The sequence below is a fragment of the Dreissena polymorpha genome, chromosome 3 (genome assembly GCF_020536995.1).
Source record: "Dreissena polymorpha isolate Duluth1 chromosome 3, UMN_Dpol_1.0, whole genome shotgun sequence".
NCBI classification, from domain to species: domain Eukaryota; kingdom Metazoa; phylum Mollusca; class Bivalvia; order Myida; family Dreissenidae; genus Dreissena; species Dreissena polymorpha.
Window position 1 is genome coordinate 9,655,006 of NC_068357.1, and position 16,957 is coordinate 9,671,962.

General features: G+C 34.4%; 1 protein-coding gene across 1 annotated transcript; it reads right to left on the bottom strand.

Annotated features, from left to right (window-relative positions):
• Positions 1-5,044: 5,044 nt before the first annotated feature.
• Positions 5,045-16,951, bottom strand: LOC127872954 (radial spoke head protein 4 homolog A-like). Its single transcript, XM_052416473.1, has 9 exons — positions 16,631-16,951; positions 14,514-14,703; positions 12,317-12,595; positions 11,617-11,785; positions 10,879-10,976; positions 9,072-9,213; positions 8,555-8,658; positions 6,718-6,977; positions 5,045-5,833 (listed from the first exon to the last, which is right to left on the bottom strand). Exons 1-9 carry the CDS (start codon positions 16,720-16,722, stop codon positions 5,605-5,607), a joined length of 1,563 nt encoding a protein of 520 aa, XP_052272433.1. The 5' UTR covers positions 16,723-16,951; the 3' UTR covers positions 5,045-5,604.
• Positions 16,952-16,957: the final 6 nt, after the last annotated feature.

The window sequence follows — 16,957 nt, forward strand, 5'->3', positions numbered from 1 at the left end:
ATACTTTAGTGTACCCGGGGTACAGGTAAGTAGAACCCGAGCCGACAATGACCAATCGAGCATAAGTAAAGCAGATCACTAATCAGCTTCTCCATCATACATCCTTCCTCGCAACGATCGAATTTATTAAATCAAAAGCATTCTTGATAATCAACACATCACCCTTTTCCTTTCAGGTTCTGATCTGGACAGAGTTAGGTTAGAGTTAGCAATCAAAGCAAAGTATATAATATAAACTACCAATCTCTTGCACGACGGTTGCGTTACAGTCACTGCATTTAAAAAAAACCCATCTCATACCATAATATCTTATATCAGTCTTAATTCATTATTATAAAATTGATATGAGCTTTTGATGTTAACAAACCAACAAACATACGTATGTCGAAGCAATGCCTAGCGTCACTCAATAAAAATTATGTTCAATTGTTTGCATTTGTGAAGTGCGTGGAATGATTCCATCTGCGTAAATGGGCAATAAAATAGTTCCAAAGAGTTGCATTAAAAAGTTTTGCACGATGTATCGTAAATTTAAAATTCATATTTCATTATTTTACGCCTCTGATCCTAAAATAAAATCCAAATCAAATATACTTTAAATGCGTTTGTTCGGTTTTGCCCTGTTTCTGGGCAATATGGCATGCTGAGCCTTTCGCAGAGGTGTATGTGAGAGCAAGGAACGACAACTCTGCGTAGAGATTGATAAACTACTTGAACCAGCTACAGACTCTCTAGTAATGTGCAATTATATAGAACACGGTTTTAAAACAACACAATAATAAGCAACATCAAACCGTTGGTTTAAAGGGGCCTTTTCACAGATTTTGGCATGTTCTGAAGTTATTCATTGAATGCTTTCTATTGATAAATTTAAACATTTGATCGTAAAAGCTGCAGTAAAAATAAAGAATAATATTTAAAAAAGGAAAAAAAAAAGCCTGGACCAGGTTTCGAACCAGTGACCCCAGGAGTCCTGCCGAGTTCCTAAAGTAAACACGCTTTTATCCTCTCGACTATTCTGCCGAGTATTCATAATTGATGTATTTAATACCTTATAAAAGCAATCTTCGTAGTGTCACAAAATTTAACGACAACAACAGAACTCTCCAAATTATTCAATCGTTTCGCGTTGCAACGCTTTATAAATTTTAGGTTTTAAAATCGTCAAAAGATGCATAGAATGGCTACATTAGACCATGGTAAATGTTCAGTAATACTGTTTCCTCACAAATATCATAACTAAAACGAAAATTTGCGAATCTGAAACAACTTTTTTCAATTTTCTCAATTTACCAAAACGTGAAAAGATCCCGTTAAAACAGTTGGTCAATTGTCTAATGTAAAGCAAGTTCGCAAAAGTAACCTTTTAGAATTAGTGCAAGTATTAAATTTGATATGCTTCGCAATCTCGATCCTTTATTAATGCAATGTAACTGTGAAATGAGATATACCATACAAATCAATTTTCTAATAGAAACTACTTTGATGTCTGCTCTGTTATCTAATACAATACGGTGTATTTGAATATGTAAATATTGAATATATGTTGGAAAGATTAGTGAAATTATTGTTGCTACTAACAAATAACAACAAATGAGGAAAACTTAAAGCATGTAAATTGCGCTCTCAACATGATGCATATGAATAATCAGATGCAGTGATTTATTGCACAGAATGTCAAGATCTAGCGGTCGGTGTGCTTTGAGTACAGCCATGCTAAAACATCATAATTTATGCGTTCAACATGATATGTCGTCAATGATTTAAAAATAAATCGTGACATAATACAGTTCTTATAATATGTGAAGATATTTTGTAACAAATCAAATGTAATTATTATAAAAATCCAGAGAAACATTGCGTTCCAACACGTATATGTACTTTCTCTAGTCCAAATGCAAAATTCTGTGATAATGAAATACATTTATTTGTGAAAACAGCAGATGAATCGATAAAACGCTGACAGACAAACAACAATTTCTGGTGTGTGATTTAAACATGTATGTTTGATAATAATTAGAAAAATGACACAATTTATGTAAGCACGTTAAATTGTTGAATGTATTAAGAGTAATTAATTGTGAATGTAAAAAAACACGATTTATTGCGCTTGTAGATTTTAATAAAAGTGAGTTTAAACGAATGTCTTGTGTAAGATGTATCACATAGGAGAGTGATGCAAAATAGCGCTTATCATATCATGTGTATTCGGCCGTTTGGTACTGACATGGTGGCGAATGGTAACAAGTTGAACATGCATAAGAAGGAAACATGTGCATGTAGATCTCCGATTAGCACATTTTTCTTTCATATAACAGGAACATTATTCAGACTGTCTACCTGTCACCACATTAAGTTTAAGAACGGTTAAAGTAAGCCTTACTTATGAATGTATTTAAAGTTAACAAATATACGTATTGCTTTATTTCTTTCTTTTTTTTTCAAGTACCATTGCATTTTATCAACATAAAAGATATACAGAAAAATTAAATCTATCCGTCAAACATTTCTAAGAAGGAATCTTCTTCTACATATGACCAGACTATCTATCGGGTTTTATCTTGTCCTTCGACCAACGGACTCAAACAACTCTATTTTATTCGATGTTTACTTATCCAATTGATAACTTGATTTGTTTTTCATTTCTTAATCTACATCCCAACAAGCCGGTAACAGGGAGAGATCTAATATTAAAACTTGTGACCAAACCATCTTTCGTTTTTAATTATTTTTATGGTGAGAAATAGTATTGTTTATAATGCATTGTTAATATAAAATTGCCATTGATATTTAAAGCAATAAACTATTATTAAACTATAATATAAGGTCAATGACAAACCAGCTATTTCCTGGATACAAATACACATATGAATTAATGTATCAATATTTTCGTCAGTTCGTCATGGACCTAATAATAAAAACTCTTATATTTCTATAATGTGTAACCAAAATGGTTGCTTTGTTTTTAAGAATGTAAACGTAAAACTTCCAAACTTTGATCAAGCGAACGACAAGAGAAATAGATGAAGAAATCATCATAATGTAAAATCTTTTTCTGGTGATCGACATTTTGGGCTGAAAATATCGCATTTCTGCAATTCATATTGATTCGCACTACACGAACTATGTCATTAAAGGAGTGCCGAAAAGGAACAAAATCATTAACCAGAAAAATTCGTTGATGGTCTATTCTATATTTACTTAACTCCTTAGAGTTGTATTTTACACCAGGAGAATGGGGGTATAACATGAGGTTTACGTGCCGTTTTCTATTCTACAGCCGTCTTCAAACCATTTATTTTCAGAATAATTGCGAGTTTACGTCTCAGAGCCATGAAATGGTAATTATGTAACACTGGTAGATATTTGTGTCTGTTCAATATTTAGTCTATGTCACTTCAAACAGAATTCAATGAATAAATAGGTAAAGCGAACGCGCATCTGTCTTCGATAGAATAATTGTTTCAAGCAATTATTGCTCATGATACAATATGATGTTGGGACGTACTTCCCTTACACAACAGTCATCGAAAGCGAAAACATTACAATAATAAATTTAGTACGTTTTATTTTTACTGCGTAAGATTACATGCGCGTTTAAAAGCAGGGAGTTGCTAAAATACTAATCTAAATTTAGTATCTAAATAAAGGCAGTACATGTTGCAAGATACTTAAAGCGTACTAGTGATACAATTTTGGAAGCATATTTAAAGTTATGCCATATTGATTTCTTTTCCGTCGTCATTTTTTAATTTGCTTTTTTTTATTTTCTTGACGAACACAACTTGCGAGATTTATACAGACATCATTAAATTACAATTCTTGTAATATGGCATTCAGAGTTGCGATAGTCGTAATTCAAATAATCATTGGATATTGAAAGGTCAAAATGAGACGACTCTGTGGACACCATATACACAGCATTGCGTCTCCTCGAAATATTGCTTTAATCCAAAGATAGACGTCTGGGATAACTCTTTCAGTGCTGGAACCGAATTTTGAAGGCCTTTGCAAACAGTTTGGATCCAGATGAGACGCCACAGAACGTGGCGTCTCATCAGGATCCAAACTGTTTGCTATTATTATAGTATTCTTTGAAAAAAATCGAAGAAAATGCTAATTTTAGAAATTCAGCAGACGACATTTTAGCAGACGACAAATTTCCCAGCATGCAAAGGGATAATAATCCTGTACCGTCGTGTTCCCATGATGTTAATCGCGCATAGAAATATAACTTTCATTTCTTCCCATGGTATATGTCGGATATATTTGCGACAAAAACATGCCGATTGATTGAAAGAATGTCCAGATATAAATGAATTTGCAGCATAAAACCCTAAGTGTGTCGTTTTATAATTAAGAGAACATGTACTTGCTGTGTAACATGGAACAGTAACACCAGTAAATATTATCATTTTTTATAGAAAAGCAGCGAGTCTGAGTATTACAACGCATAACAAGTATGTAATGTATGTGTGTATTTTATATCTCTGTAGACTATGTAACCTTTTTTTTCTTCCATGACATACATGTCCTTTTCTCCTTTTCATACAGATTGTTGTTCTGTATTTTTTTACTGAAAAGTGTACTCATGATGGTGTAAGGGGGACCACTTTATAAATCTAAAGGCTTCATTACATTGCTATTATCTCCCTGTTGAAAATGCTCAAGTACTTCTGTCAAGCTGGGCTTATCAAATTAACAGTGCAAGGTCCTTCATAGAAGAGATTTAAAAGCGTTTTTTTAATTGTGTGTAGACATGGAGAAAATACATTTTGATATTTTATAGTAATTTACTTTTATTCATAGTTTTAGTCTACATGGAATTCATTTGTTAGTCAATAATTGTTAATGTATATATGTATGCAATTATATAGTCTCTTATAAATCATATTATGATTGGTCGCATAAATGCAACTGTGCTTTTATATGTATTTTAATTGTATATGTATTGCGAATGAGACTCTAATAAAACATTGAATTGAATTGTGTCATCTTCATTGTGCATGTATCATCAACCAGGATCCATAAGGACAACTACAAATCTTTTTTTCTTTTAATATTTAATTTAAATATAAAATAGTAATACACTAGTTGATATTTTAATGCTTTTCTTTAATTAAAAGAACATTCATATATATTCTTATGAAAAGATCATGAATGCAGACACTATCACAAACAAAATCTCAAAACAACATTGCAAATAGCACATGACATATCATATGCAGGAATATGCTTTCCAGATAAAAAATGCTTAATGATTTTTTTTAAGATTCTAATAAAGTTCCATGAAATAACAAAAACACACATTTTTGCACAATTCCATTTTAAATCTCTTCTGTTCAATATACTTCACAAAAAACAAATACAATCTTTTTAACTTAAGTAGGAAACTAGACAAGATAAAAAAACTTACTTTTTACTGTTCACTTTCTCTCAGACAATTCACAGATTTTGTTTTCTCGAACAAATAAACAATTTACAAAATATAAATACTCCAATAAAATGCAGATGCATGACAAAGAGAATGACAAGGAAAAGGCGTGTCAATTGTCTCAAAAAGGGCAGATCATCTAAATCCTACTAATCCATCTTTCCCACATCCTAATCCTCATCGCTATGCTCCTCCTCAGCCTCCTCCATGTCTTCGGCAGCTTCCAGCGCCTCCTGTCGCGCCGCTCTGAGGGCTGCCTCCTCCTCGGGTGTCGGGTCCTCTGCCTCGGTGATCTCCGGTCCGCTGGGGAACTCCTCCATGATTGCGGGCACTGCTGGTGGGCTGTAGTTGTCCTGCGAGTACTTGTGACCATAGCCGATGTACACGTTCTCGAATTTCCTGTCAGAAGAGGAGAGAGATTATTGGGTGTTTGGTTACAATTGTACTTGTAAAATCAATTTTCATATGAGTTTGGTATTTTGGCATATAAACAGAAATAATTCTGTTTAAAAAAACATTTCATTGTGATTTCATTCTGTTTAATATACATGTATTTAAAAATCATTTTATATTTTCTTCATTTTATGTTTAACAAACTACTTTTACATGTTTTATTGACTATACTATGGTAAACTTTTAACAAAACTAATAAACACAATTTAAGTTAACTTTAATACGTATTCAAAAAAATTGAATATACATTTAAGGGAACAAAATCTTAAAGAAAGTGTGGACAATCAGAATGTTATTACTTACAAAACAGAAAAAAAACTTTGATGTATAGAAAATTTGAATAACAGTTAAGAAAAAGCAGTACCAGATAATAAACCAAAGTACAGTTAAATAAAATTGATAATTATCTTCTGCTGAACACTAGAAACTCTTTTGTCTACACAGTATATGTACACTGTTGGGAAATCCCTAATTGCATATGCAGATGCGTTCATACGTTCATACATAACACAGACACAATTGTGGTTTTCTCTCTTCAATGATTTCAATGTCAATATTTCATTTTCCTAATATTAAACCAACCTATGAATATGAACAAGGATATTATATAAATCAATTAACAGTCTTTACATTGTACATGTATCATCAATCCAATGTTGTTTACTTCAATTAAATTAATTACAAATAATATAACGCAGATAAAAAAAGTGTACTCCTGTTTGTTGCAGAATCAACATTGTGTCTATGTTAAACATAAATAAATATAGAGACCAAACGCCAACTAAGACGTTTATTCTGATTAAAAAATAACCAATCATTAATACACTTACTTTCCAGTGGCAAATGCATGGGCTCCGGGCCAGAGGTTGGAGTGAACGCATGCGATGGCAAACTGAGGAATGAGATTGGATGAGAGTTTCATTGTCCAGGCTTGCATGCTGCCAATCTCAACATCCTCTGAAAGGGGAGTGAGAAGGGGCGGGCCTTGCTCTGGCTCGGGCTCATCTGGCTCCTCCCTCTCTTCCTCCTCCTCCTCATCCTCAAATTCATCTTCATTCTTCTGCACTGGGTTCCACCAGACACAACGACCCTGAGAAAGACAATCATAAGTGTTAATAAGAGTACATTATAATACAATACCATAGGAACATCATAGGCAAATTGTTTATACAAACAAACATAAACTAGAGCTTTACCACAAACATGACTTATTGACTTGCACCCATTTGTCACTATAACAAAGGGCAAATAACTCAGGAATGTGTGAAAAATAGGCATACAAAAAGTTTCTTGCACATCGTTCATAACTTCACTTCCAGAGGGGGTAATCACATTATAGTCAAGATGGCGACGTCCATAACAAAGCGGTTATTTTTCGCCGTTTTAACCCTTTTTTACTTCTGGTTATTTTTTAAATGACGCTCACTTTCCAGCCATATCAGTAAAAAGTTGATTAGCATTTATTTTGTATTTAAATTCCCTTTATATCTTTATATCTCGACTTTACCCCCCGAAGATTTTCTTAGTGGAGCCCTAATTAGGTCATCCCGCTAAGAAATTTTGCACCGAGTAAAGTCAAGATATAGAGCGAATATTACTATGAAATAACAGCAAGTAACTGTCTTCCTAATATGGCTGGAAAGTGAGCGGAATAAAAAAAATAATACAAGTAATACAGGGTATAAAACGACAACAATTACTTACCTCGGTATGGACGTCGCCATCTTGTTTGTCACGTGATTACCCCCTCTGACTTCAAACCCATGACAAAATTTTTAATTAACAACTTTATCCTTTCAGTCATGAAAAACGAGTCTTCTTAATAAATTTTTTCAAAGACTTAGTGACGGACCAACAAAATAACTACAATATATCCCCTATAAAACTAGGTTTGTGGGGTTTAATGAGCTCAAAATATTGAAAAACAAGAAATGTGTTTGTCAGAAACACTATGTCCCCTTCTGCGCGGCTTTGATTTAGTTTTTTTACCTATGACCTTGAAGGATGACCTTGACCTTTTACCACTCAAAATGTGCTCCTCCATGAGATACACATGCATGCCCAATATGAAGTTGCTATCTTCAATATAGCAAAAGTTATGGCAAATGTTAAAGTTGGCACAAACCAACAGACAGGGCAAAAACAATATGTCCCCCACTAGTGGTGGGGGATATAAAAAGCTTTCATTACTCAGTAGCTTTGGAAAGAGATGCCAACAACAAATAAGCCATTCTCTGTGAAAAGAGGGTTCAATCCAATGTGTGCAAAGTGTCTTCCCAGTTTAGCCTGTGCAGTATGAAAAGGTTAATCAGGGACGACATTTGCCGCCTAAACTGGAGTTTTGCTATGAAGAGACTTTCTTTAAACGAAAAAAAGATTAAAGCGGAGTGTCGTCTCTAATTAGCATGTGCTGACTGCACAGGCTAATCTGGGATGACACTTTACGCAAATGCAATAAACCGCCTTTTCACAGAGCACGGCAAAAATGTTTATTTTAAAGTTCTGTTAAATCACTTAACACATTAAAAGCATTTATTAACCTAAATGATATCAGAGTATCATAATAAAATTATACAAAGGAAAATCTGAATTATATTACAAATATTACTATGAACAAAGTCATGTTTGAGGTCTAAGCATTCCCATGCAAAGTCTTTAAAAGCTCACCTGTGGCAGAATGTGCATCACATGGTGTACCCAGTTGGCCAGGTCTGTCAACTCCTTCACTGGTATGCCTTCAAAATCGAGGTTCTCCACAAAATTGTCACGGCCTGAAATGCAAAACAGACTTGTACATAAGGTGCAAGATGTACTTGGCAGTTTTTAGAAAGCATCATACAATCAAAGTATATAATTGTACTAGTAGAAATTGTACTAATACGTTTAATACTGTTAAGTAATGATCATAATGTAATATTATTAAATTATCAAAGTATATAAGATCTGCACTTGTTATTATATTTATAATCTTCTGGTAGACTTTTGCCCATTGTTATAAAATTGTCCTTCTCAAACAGGCTTTCTTAAACATGTCTGTAACAGTAGAAAAATTTTTGGATAAATTATTTTATTGATGGAAATCCATACAAAAACTTTCAGACTTTAAGTTGTACACTTGACAATGGCCTTTATGCTTAAATATATTACAATGCAGAGATCATTTAAGTGTAACAGCGATGCCTACCCTCTCCCTCCTCCTCTTCCTCCTCCTCCTCATCAAACTGGTAAAAGCCCAGGGGTGAGATGTGGGTGCCTGCAGAGATGCGGGCGATCTGGGCACGCAGGTAGTTGGACTCATTGCCTGGGAAAGGGGGATAACTCACAACCTATAAAGAGGGATAACTGCTGAGTTTTAAGCATTTTGATATAGTAATAAACTGATTTGTTTCAGGAAATAACCCTGTGAACATTTAAAATAAGTGTTGTTGGTAATTGACAAACCTAGTAAAACATGTGCAATCACAAGTAATCCAATAAAGCCATCAACATATGCCAGGGGCATAAAACTATGCAGCTAACATGCCTTCTGAACCATCTACATGGATTGAAAACCATGCAAATAGTATGCCATTCAAGTAATTAAAGAATATATAAGCGTTAAATGTTTAGAACAGTAACTTTCTGTGTTCACCATCAGAGCCACCAATGTACCCTTATAAAAAAATGCTCCTTTCAGCAGCAGTGTTTCTTTAAATCGTTTCGGGAATATCACCTATACCAATAGCATTTGTAACTTAAGAGTCAATTTAATTCAAATTGAGAAAATACATTCAATTGTGTGATTTATAAATTTGTATACTTTACATACCAGTAAAATGGATATTTCAACTTCAAAACTCATGTATGCTTGACTAAGCTTCCATATTACTAAATATCAGAAGGTAACACAATAAATTGGAAATTTTAAGACAGGATTTTGAGAAAACAAATGGAAATATGAGCCAATAAATCAGCCAAATAGGCCATAAGCAGTATAAATTAAAAAAGGACACATACAATTCTAAACAAGAGCACCGCATAACGGGTGCCAACGCTCGGCTGCAAAAGCTTGTCAGAATTTATTTTTTTTGTGTGGTTAGGGTGACCTTGACCTTTGACCTAGTGACCCAGAATCGGGTGAGAGGTGTAGAACTCATCAAGGTGCATCTACTTATGAAGTTTCAAAGTTGTAGGTGGAAGCACTTTGATTTTAGAACCAATGTACGGTTTTAGCACGACACCTACGGCGGACGGCGGACAATGAGCTGGCTATGACAATACCTCAGGTTTTCTCCGAAAACAGCCAAGCTAAAAATGGGTGTGGCGTGTAGAAATGAGATAGGTGAATGTACATATGAAGTTTAAAAGTTGTAGGTGGAAGCACTTTTATTGTAGAGGCCATGTTCAAGTTTTATATTAGAGGCCACAGCCACCTTGACCTTTGACCTAGTGACCCAAAAATGGGTGTGGCGTGTAGAACTCATCAAGGTGCATGTACATATGAAGTTTCAAAGTTGTAGGTGGAAGCACTTTGATTTAAGAGCGAATGTAAAGGTTTATGTAAAAGTTGAATATTAGAGGTCACAGTGACCTTGACCTTTGACCTAGAGACTCAAAAATGGGTGTGGCATGTAGAACTCATCAAGGTGCATCTACATATGAAGTTTCAAAGTTGTAGGTGGAAGCGCTTTGATTTTAGAGCCTATGTTAAAGTTTTATATTAGCGGTCACAGTGACCTTTGACCTAGTGACCCAAAAATGGGTGTGGCGTGTAGAACTCATCAAGGTGCATCTACATATGAAGTTTCAAAGTTGTAGGTGGAAGCACTTTGATTTTAGAGTCAATGTTAAGGTTTTAGCACAACGCCTACGGCGGACGGCTGACGTTGGGCGGCAGACGACGAGCTGGCTATGACAATACCTCGGGTTTTCTCCGAAAACAGCCAAGCTAAAAAACTGTGCTTTAATAACATTCTTGAGAAAGGCCTGTGCAGGCAGAACATAGTACTTACTGGAGCATCCAGTCTTCCTGTTAAGAACTTCTTGATGCTTCTGGCAGCAGTGATCTGAGCAGGGGTTACTGCAGGCAGCTTGATCCATGGTTTGCCAGCTAAAAACAGTCAAGGACTGTTATAGTTGTCCATGTTTTTTTTTACATTAAAAAATGATGTACCAATATTATTGAAATGGACACAATATTTATAATATAATACCAGCAATAACATTGTGATTGTATAGGTATCTGAATGCATGATACACTCAATTACTTGTTATTGTCATATATATCTATATTTGTTGAGCCATAAAGGCATATTGAACAAGGCTATTGTCAAGCAATATGGTCCCCTGGCGGCTCCAAAATTTGTCAGAAATTCCACCATTTTCAGAATTTTTTTTGGCTGCCATAGCAACCACAATTTTTGACGTAAGAACAAAATGAAATGACGTGCATAATGTCCATATTGCCATCTATCCATGTGTCAAGTTTCATGAACAAATATTAAGAACTTTTAAAGTTATCGAAGGAACCAGAAAAGTGTGACAGACAGACTCACAGACTGATAGACAGACAGACGGACACACAGAGCGCAAACCATAAGTCCCCTCCGGTGAAACCGGTAGGGGACAAAAACATATTAAAATACAAACATTAAAATATCATATGCAAACAAAAGAAAAGCTAGGAAGAAGTTTTCACTTAGGTAGCAAAACCTGTAAATGTCTATTATAAAATCTGGCTTTCAACTTACGATCATTACAAATGAAGTATGTTTTCTTGTTGGGTCCGGCCTTGACCTCGGGCTGAACGACAGGGGGCGGTTTGAAGTCTGGCTTAGGGACATCATCCTCCTCCGCCTCCTCATCACCCTCCTCCCCATCCTCCTTCTCTGTCTGCTCCTCATCAGCCTCATTCTCTGCCTGAAAAACATTCCACAATATATGGCCATGCATATGTTTTGCGTTTTTAACAATGTTGTTATTTTAAGAAATAATTTGTACCCCTGAAATACAAAGTTCATTTTAAGAAACAAAAAGTATAAAAGCAAACTATGACTGATAATGAGAATATCTATCCATGTCAGAAGCATTTATCATATATTCAATTGGTGGGAGGATAAATTTTCCTAATTTTGTCCATTCTTTCATATCTACATTTATTATCCTTGTTTGATGCCATTTTCTACTAACTCCGTATCCCTTTTCCTACATTCTATATGCTACAACGATTATGCAGTATGTGTTGTCACAAATTATCCTTTGGACTGCAATTTCAACCTTAATGGTCTTAATTTGTCAAATAAAGAAAGTCTCTTTTAAAAACAAATTATGTCTAAAACAACAGGCTTATCCCTGAAGGCAATACACAGGCTAATCTTGGACAACACTTTTATTAATGCTCATGCATTTAGCCAATTTTCCAAGAGCGCGCCTAAATTTTATGTAACCAACCTCTTCTTCCTCCTCTTCCTGATCCTCCGCATCGTCCCTGTACTCCACCTCGGCCACATAGTAGTTCTGCTCGGTGCCAAACACCTTGCCCCAGAAGCGTACGTGCTGCAGAGTATGCTTGTCCACGAGATGCTTCAGCGCCATCCACACACGGATCACCTCCTCTCGGTTAAGACCCACTCCAGCTTGCTCAAAGTAGAAGCACAGCTCCATGAGATTTGGCAGTGGTGTTTCAGCATCGTCTTCCGGTTCTTGTTCCGCATCTTCACCTTCACCCTTCTGAAAATTATATTTTGTACTGTAGTTAATTTCTAATATATTTTAAAACAATACAGACACAGCATAAACTTGGCTTCTTAATGTGAAAAGTTGTTTGCCAGCCTGGTAAGTCCAGTCAGAAAGCACTTGCCATCAGCGATTTTTTTCCTTTTTTATAAAGTTCCAGAAAACAGCACTTCTCCAATCAGGGAAAAATTACAAATTTCCCAATTGCCATCTGAAAAAATTGCAATTAAAGGTTTAAAAAAAAACATTTACTTTTTTCCCTATGCAGCTGTATGGGTTAAACCTTAGTCAATATATAATATTTACATATTGACAACACTTATTCTCAATTTTAAAGTATTTGTTAGCAAAAATAAAATACACCATGTCCCATTTATAAGATTCATGAAGCTAATTTTCCCATTTACAGGGTTTTTTGTGCTCCTTTTTCCCAATTGGGAAAAAAATAGCCATGGTAGTGAAATGTTTTTTATCCTTTATACAGTAAGGTCCAATTTAATAAAACACATTAAAATAAATTGTATTAAACAGATACTAATAGCAATGACCCATGTTACTGTGTAAATGTTGTCATGCTGATTAAAACTGTGCAGGGAGACATTTTCTGAAGAGCATTATTCTGGAATTATATTTCAATATTGAAAATTATATTGTACATCGAAAAATAAAGAATGCCTGTACTTTATTGCTGATATCATTAACAGTCAATTAAGATAAAGGCCTGTTTAATTAAGATGAAACCAAAAATAATATAAAAATTACTTACTAAGCAAATGTTTGATTATAACTGTAGCAGATCCTAATATTATATAATAAAATCATTTATGATCAGTTCTAAATTTAAACATTAAATTGCAAATTAAACTACGTAATACAAAATTACCAGATGTAAGTTAATTAATAAAATTTTGCTGTAATATTTTTTTAGCTGTAGACCTGAAATGACATATATCGTATTCATACTGATAAAAAAAAAATCTATTAAATACATGATTAGTGCTTGATCTGAGGATTTTGATTTCCAAACAACAGTATTACATATTGACACACCATGTACAACAAGTTATACAAGAACACCCACTTATAAAACCTTGTGAGACAAAACCCCAGCATAAAAATGATTCTGAAATATCTGAAAAAATAATTTACAACACAAAAATTAATACAACAAGACTATTGTCAAGCAATATGGTCCCCTACCGGTGAAACTCCACCATTTTAAGCAATATTTCTAGTCTATCTGTTGCCAAAGCAACCAGAATTCTTGACGTAGGAACAAAATGAAATGCTTGGATTATCTCCATATTGCCATCTATCCATGTTTCAAGTTTCATGAACAAATATGAAAAACTTATAAAATTATTGCAGAATCCATCATTTTCAGCAATATTTTTAGTCTATTAAAAAAAAATGTGTTGCCATAGCAACCAGATTTTGTGATGTACAAACAAAATAAAGTTACGTGCATAATCTCCATATTGCCATCTGTCTATTTTTCAAGTTTCATGAAAAAATATGAAGATTATGTAAAATTATTGTAGGATCCAGAAAAGTGTGACAGACTGACTGACTGACTAACACACAGAGCGCAAACCATTAGTCCACTCCGGTTTCTCTGGTAGGGGACAATAAATCATACATGAATATTTGCAATTCATTTGTTTCTGGGTGACGTAGGACCTGACAAGTTGTCTACACTGAAGTTTTTTTAGTAAAATCAAACACTTTTTTAGTTCAAATCATTCACACACAAAAATTCAAATCGTCTTTTTTTCATTTATTAAATGAAAGCTTTTTGATATTTTTCTTTTTTATGTTAATCTGTTCCATTTTTGTCTAGACGTCTGAAGTTAGGTTGAAAGCATGTACTGGAAAAAACACACATTTGAAAATAAAATCACTGAATACTTACTGTAAATAATTTTCTTTGAACTTGTGCAAGTGCAACTTCTGTGGATTGGTCAATTTTGTCTTGCACTGTATCAACATTGGATGTGAATTTTGAGCGTTTTGTGTCTTTGCTTATATCTTCAAAGATGTCATAAACATTTTCTGGTCGTTCATCTAATATTTTTGTGAGGCATGTGCTCAGATGATCATACCTGAAAAACAATTAAATAAAAATGTAATAGTATATTGCACAAAAATAAAAATAAAGGTCTATAATATTTAAGAATTTTTCTTTTTCACCATTCATCTTTACTTTAATAATCATGCCAAATTTAGGTTGTTTTGTTAATGTTGAACAACATAATCTCAAGTAAACTCATGTACTTCTATTATTATTTTCCCAAAAAGTGCAAGATGCAAGAGACTCCACTTTCCAGGGATGATTCTGTCTTTAGTATGGCTGGAGTACAGATATAGTACATATGTTTTTTTAACAACTTAATTGTAGCCTCACATTGTCCTATATTAAAAAATACTAATTGTGTATCTTAAGATGGGTTAGCAAGTGGCTGTCTTGTATACTGGTCATCTGTATTATCGCGGTACTTAACAATCAAATAAATATGGAAGCTGAAACAAATACTGGCATTATAAAGTATGGATGCCTTTGCTAATAAGTAAATCTCCCATCTAAATTGTATTAAAATATAGTGTTTATATTGCGTGTAAGGCAGTTAAGACACAGTTGTGACCCTTCTACAGTGCTTGATACGTATTATTATTTTCGCTGTAAGTAGGTAAACCGTTTGTATGCCACTAAATCACAGTTTATTTATAATACATGCCAAGAAGCTTCAATTTTGAAACAGTAAACGCGCTTATAAAACATAAAACTTTATATTAACATGGATATGAATGGTTCAACTGCCGTATGAACTGCACCACGGTCATAATACCACTCCTATGGACAATGGATGCATGGAAAGTGCTCCACAATCTTTGCAATTTAATATTTTTTTTAGTGATGCATAACAATGGGTGGTAGCTGGACCAATTTGGGTATTAATGATACTTGGTATAAGGGAATGTGCAAAAAGACAAAGTGTAAACAATTTGAAACAAGAAACCGTCGGAGTCGGGTGATGCTCCCAAAAGTGTTTTTTTCACAATATTGCACTATATATTCAGATAAAAGGAAACGTCTTGAGGGCACAGTAGTTGGGGGTGCAATAATTTTTTTATAGAAAATTTCAAAGGGCCATAACTCTGAGAAAAATCGTCCGACCAGAACCCGCTGATAATATGCACATCTCCTCTTGGTAGTGAAGCTTCCCATAAAGTTTCATTGAATTCCGGTCATAAGTTGCTGAGAAATAGCCCGGACAAGAATTGCACTATATGTACAGTTAATGGAAAATTTCAAAGGGCCATAACTCTGTGAAAAATCATCCGACCAGAACCCGCTGATAATATGCACATCTCCTCTTGGTAGTGAAGCTTCCCATAAAGTTTCATTGAATTCCGGTCATTAGTTGCTGAGAAATAGCCTGGACAAAAGTGCACGGACGGACACACGGACGGACAGACGAAGCGGCGACTATATGCGGGGGAGCATAAAAAGGCAAAATACTAACCATGTAAATAAAAGAATCGTTAAATTGGGTGAAACATAAGTTTTGATGGATAGCAACAACAAGTTTAATACCAAAATATTGGTCATGATCACAGGGTAAACTGTTTTATTACATGGAATGGAAAATGGGTCACAAATAATGACGTGTAAACAACATTTTGGGGAGCAGCAAGATTGCACTTTACTCTTTGACAGTTGTTTACCATAATCGACAAAGCAGGGGTTTGGGGGCGGTAGCTCCCGATAATAAATATATAGGATAAAAAGGATTATTAGGTGTTGTGTTAGCTGTTGAGTACCGGTAAAGTGCAATTGCTCCAGGGGTGCAATTAAAATAACATTAAAATAGCAATACCTGGAGAATAGTGATAACTTTAGATTTTCTAATCATGCAATTCTGATTTCTGTTGACACACTTTTAACAAAAATTAATTTATACTAAATTTAAACCAAAAAATACAAATGTGTTTTTTTATGTTCACTCCTTCATGTAAACAGATACTTACAAATTGTATCCAGATTCTGTGCTTGTTTGAAGAAGATAAGATTTAGCATTGAGGAATTCGTTTTCCTTTGGATTTATGCTTGGTGTTTCCATGTTTATTTTTCTGCACTTGTTCCAATAAAAATAGCTAAATTGTTTTGTCAAGCGTCGTTACTAATATCTACGGTTATGTTTACACTTCCATTTGTTACGAAGCACTTGCTAAAAGAAAACTATTTCGCGGAAAAGCAGATTTTCTTTTTCCAAACGCTCGAGATGTTTTGGCTTCGTTTCTAACCTACACATGCGAGGTTGCTACGGTAAACATGGCGGTCGTTGGTGAAAAACG

Coding starts and splice junctions, on each gene's coding strand:
- LOC127872954 (XM_052416473.1), bottom strand. CDS start 16,722: ATGGAAACACCAAGCATAAATCCAAAGGAAAACGAATTCCTCAATGCT. Junction 14,704..16,630: donor ACAGAATCTGGATACAATTT/GTAAGTATCTGT, acceptor ATTGTTTTTCAG/GTATGATCATCTGAGCACAT. Junction 9,214..10,878: donor CAGGAAGACTGGATGCTCCA/GTAAGTACTATG, acceptor CCCTCTTTATAG/GTTGTGAGTTATCCCCCTTT.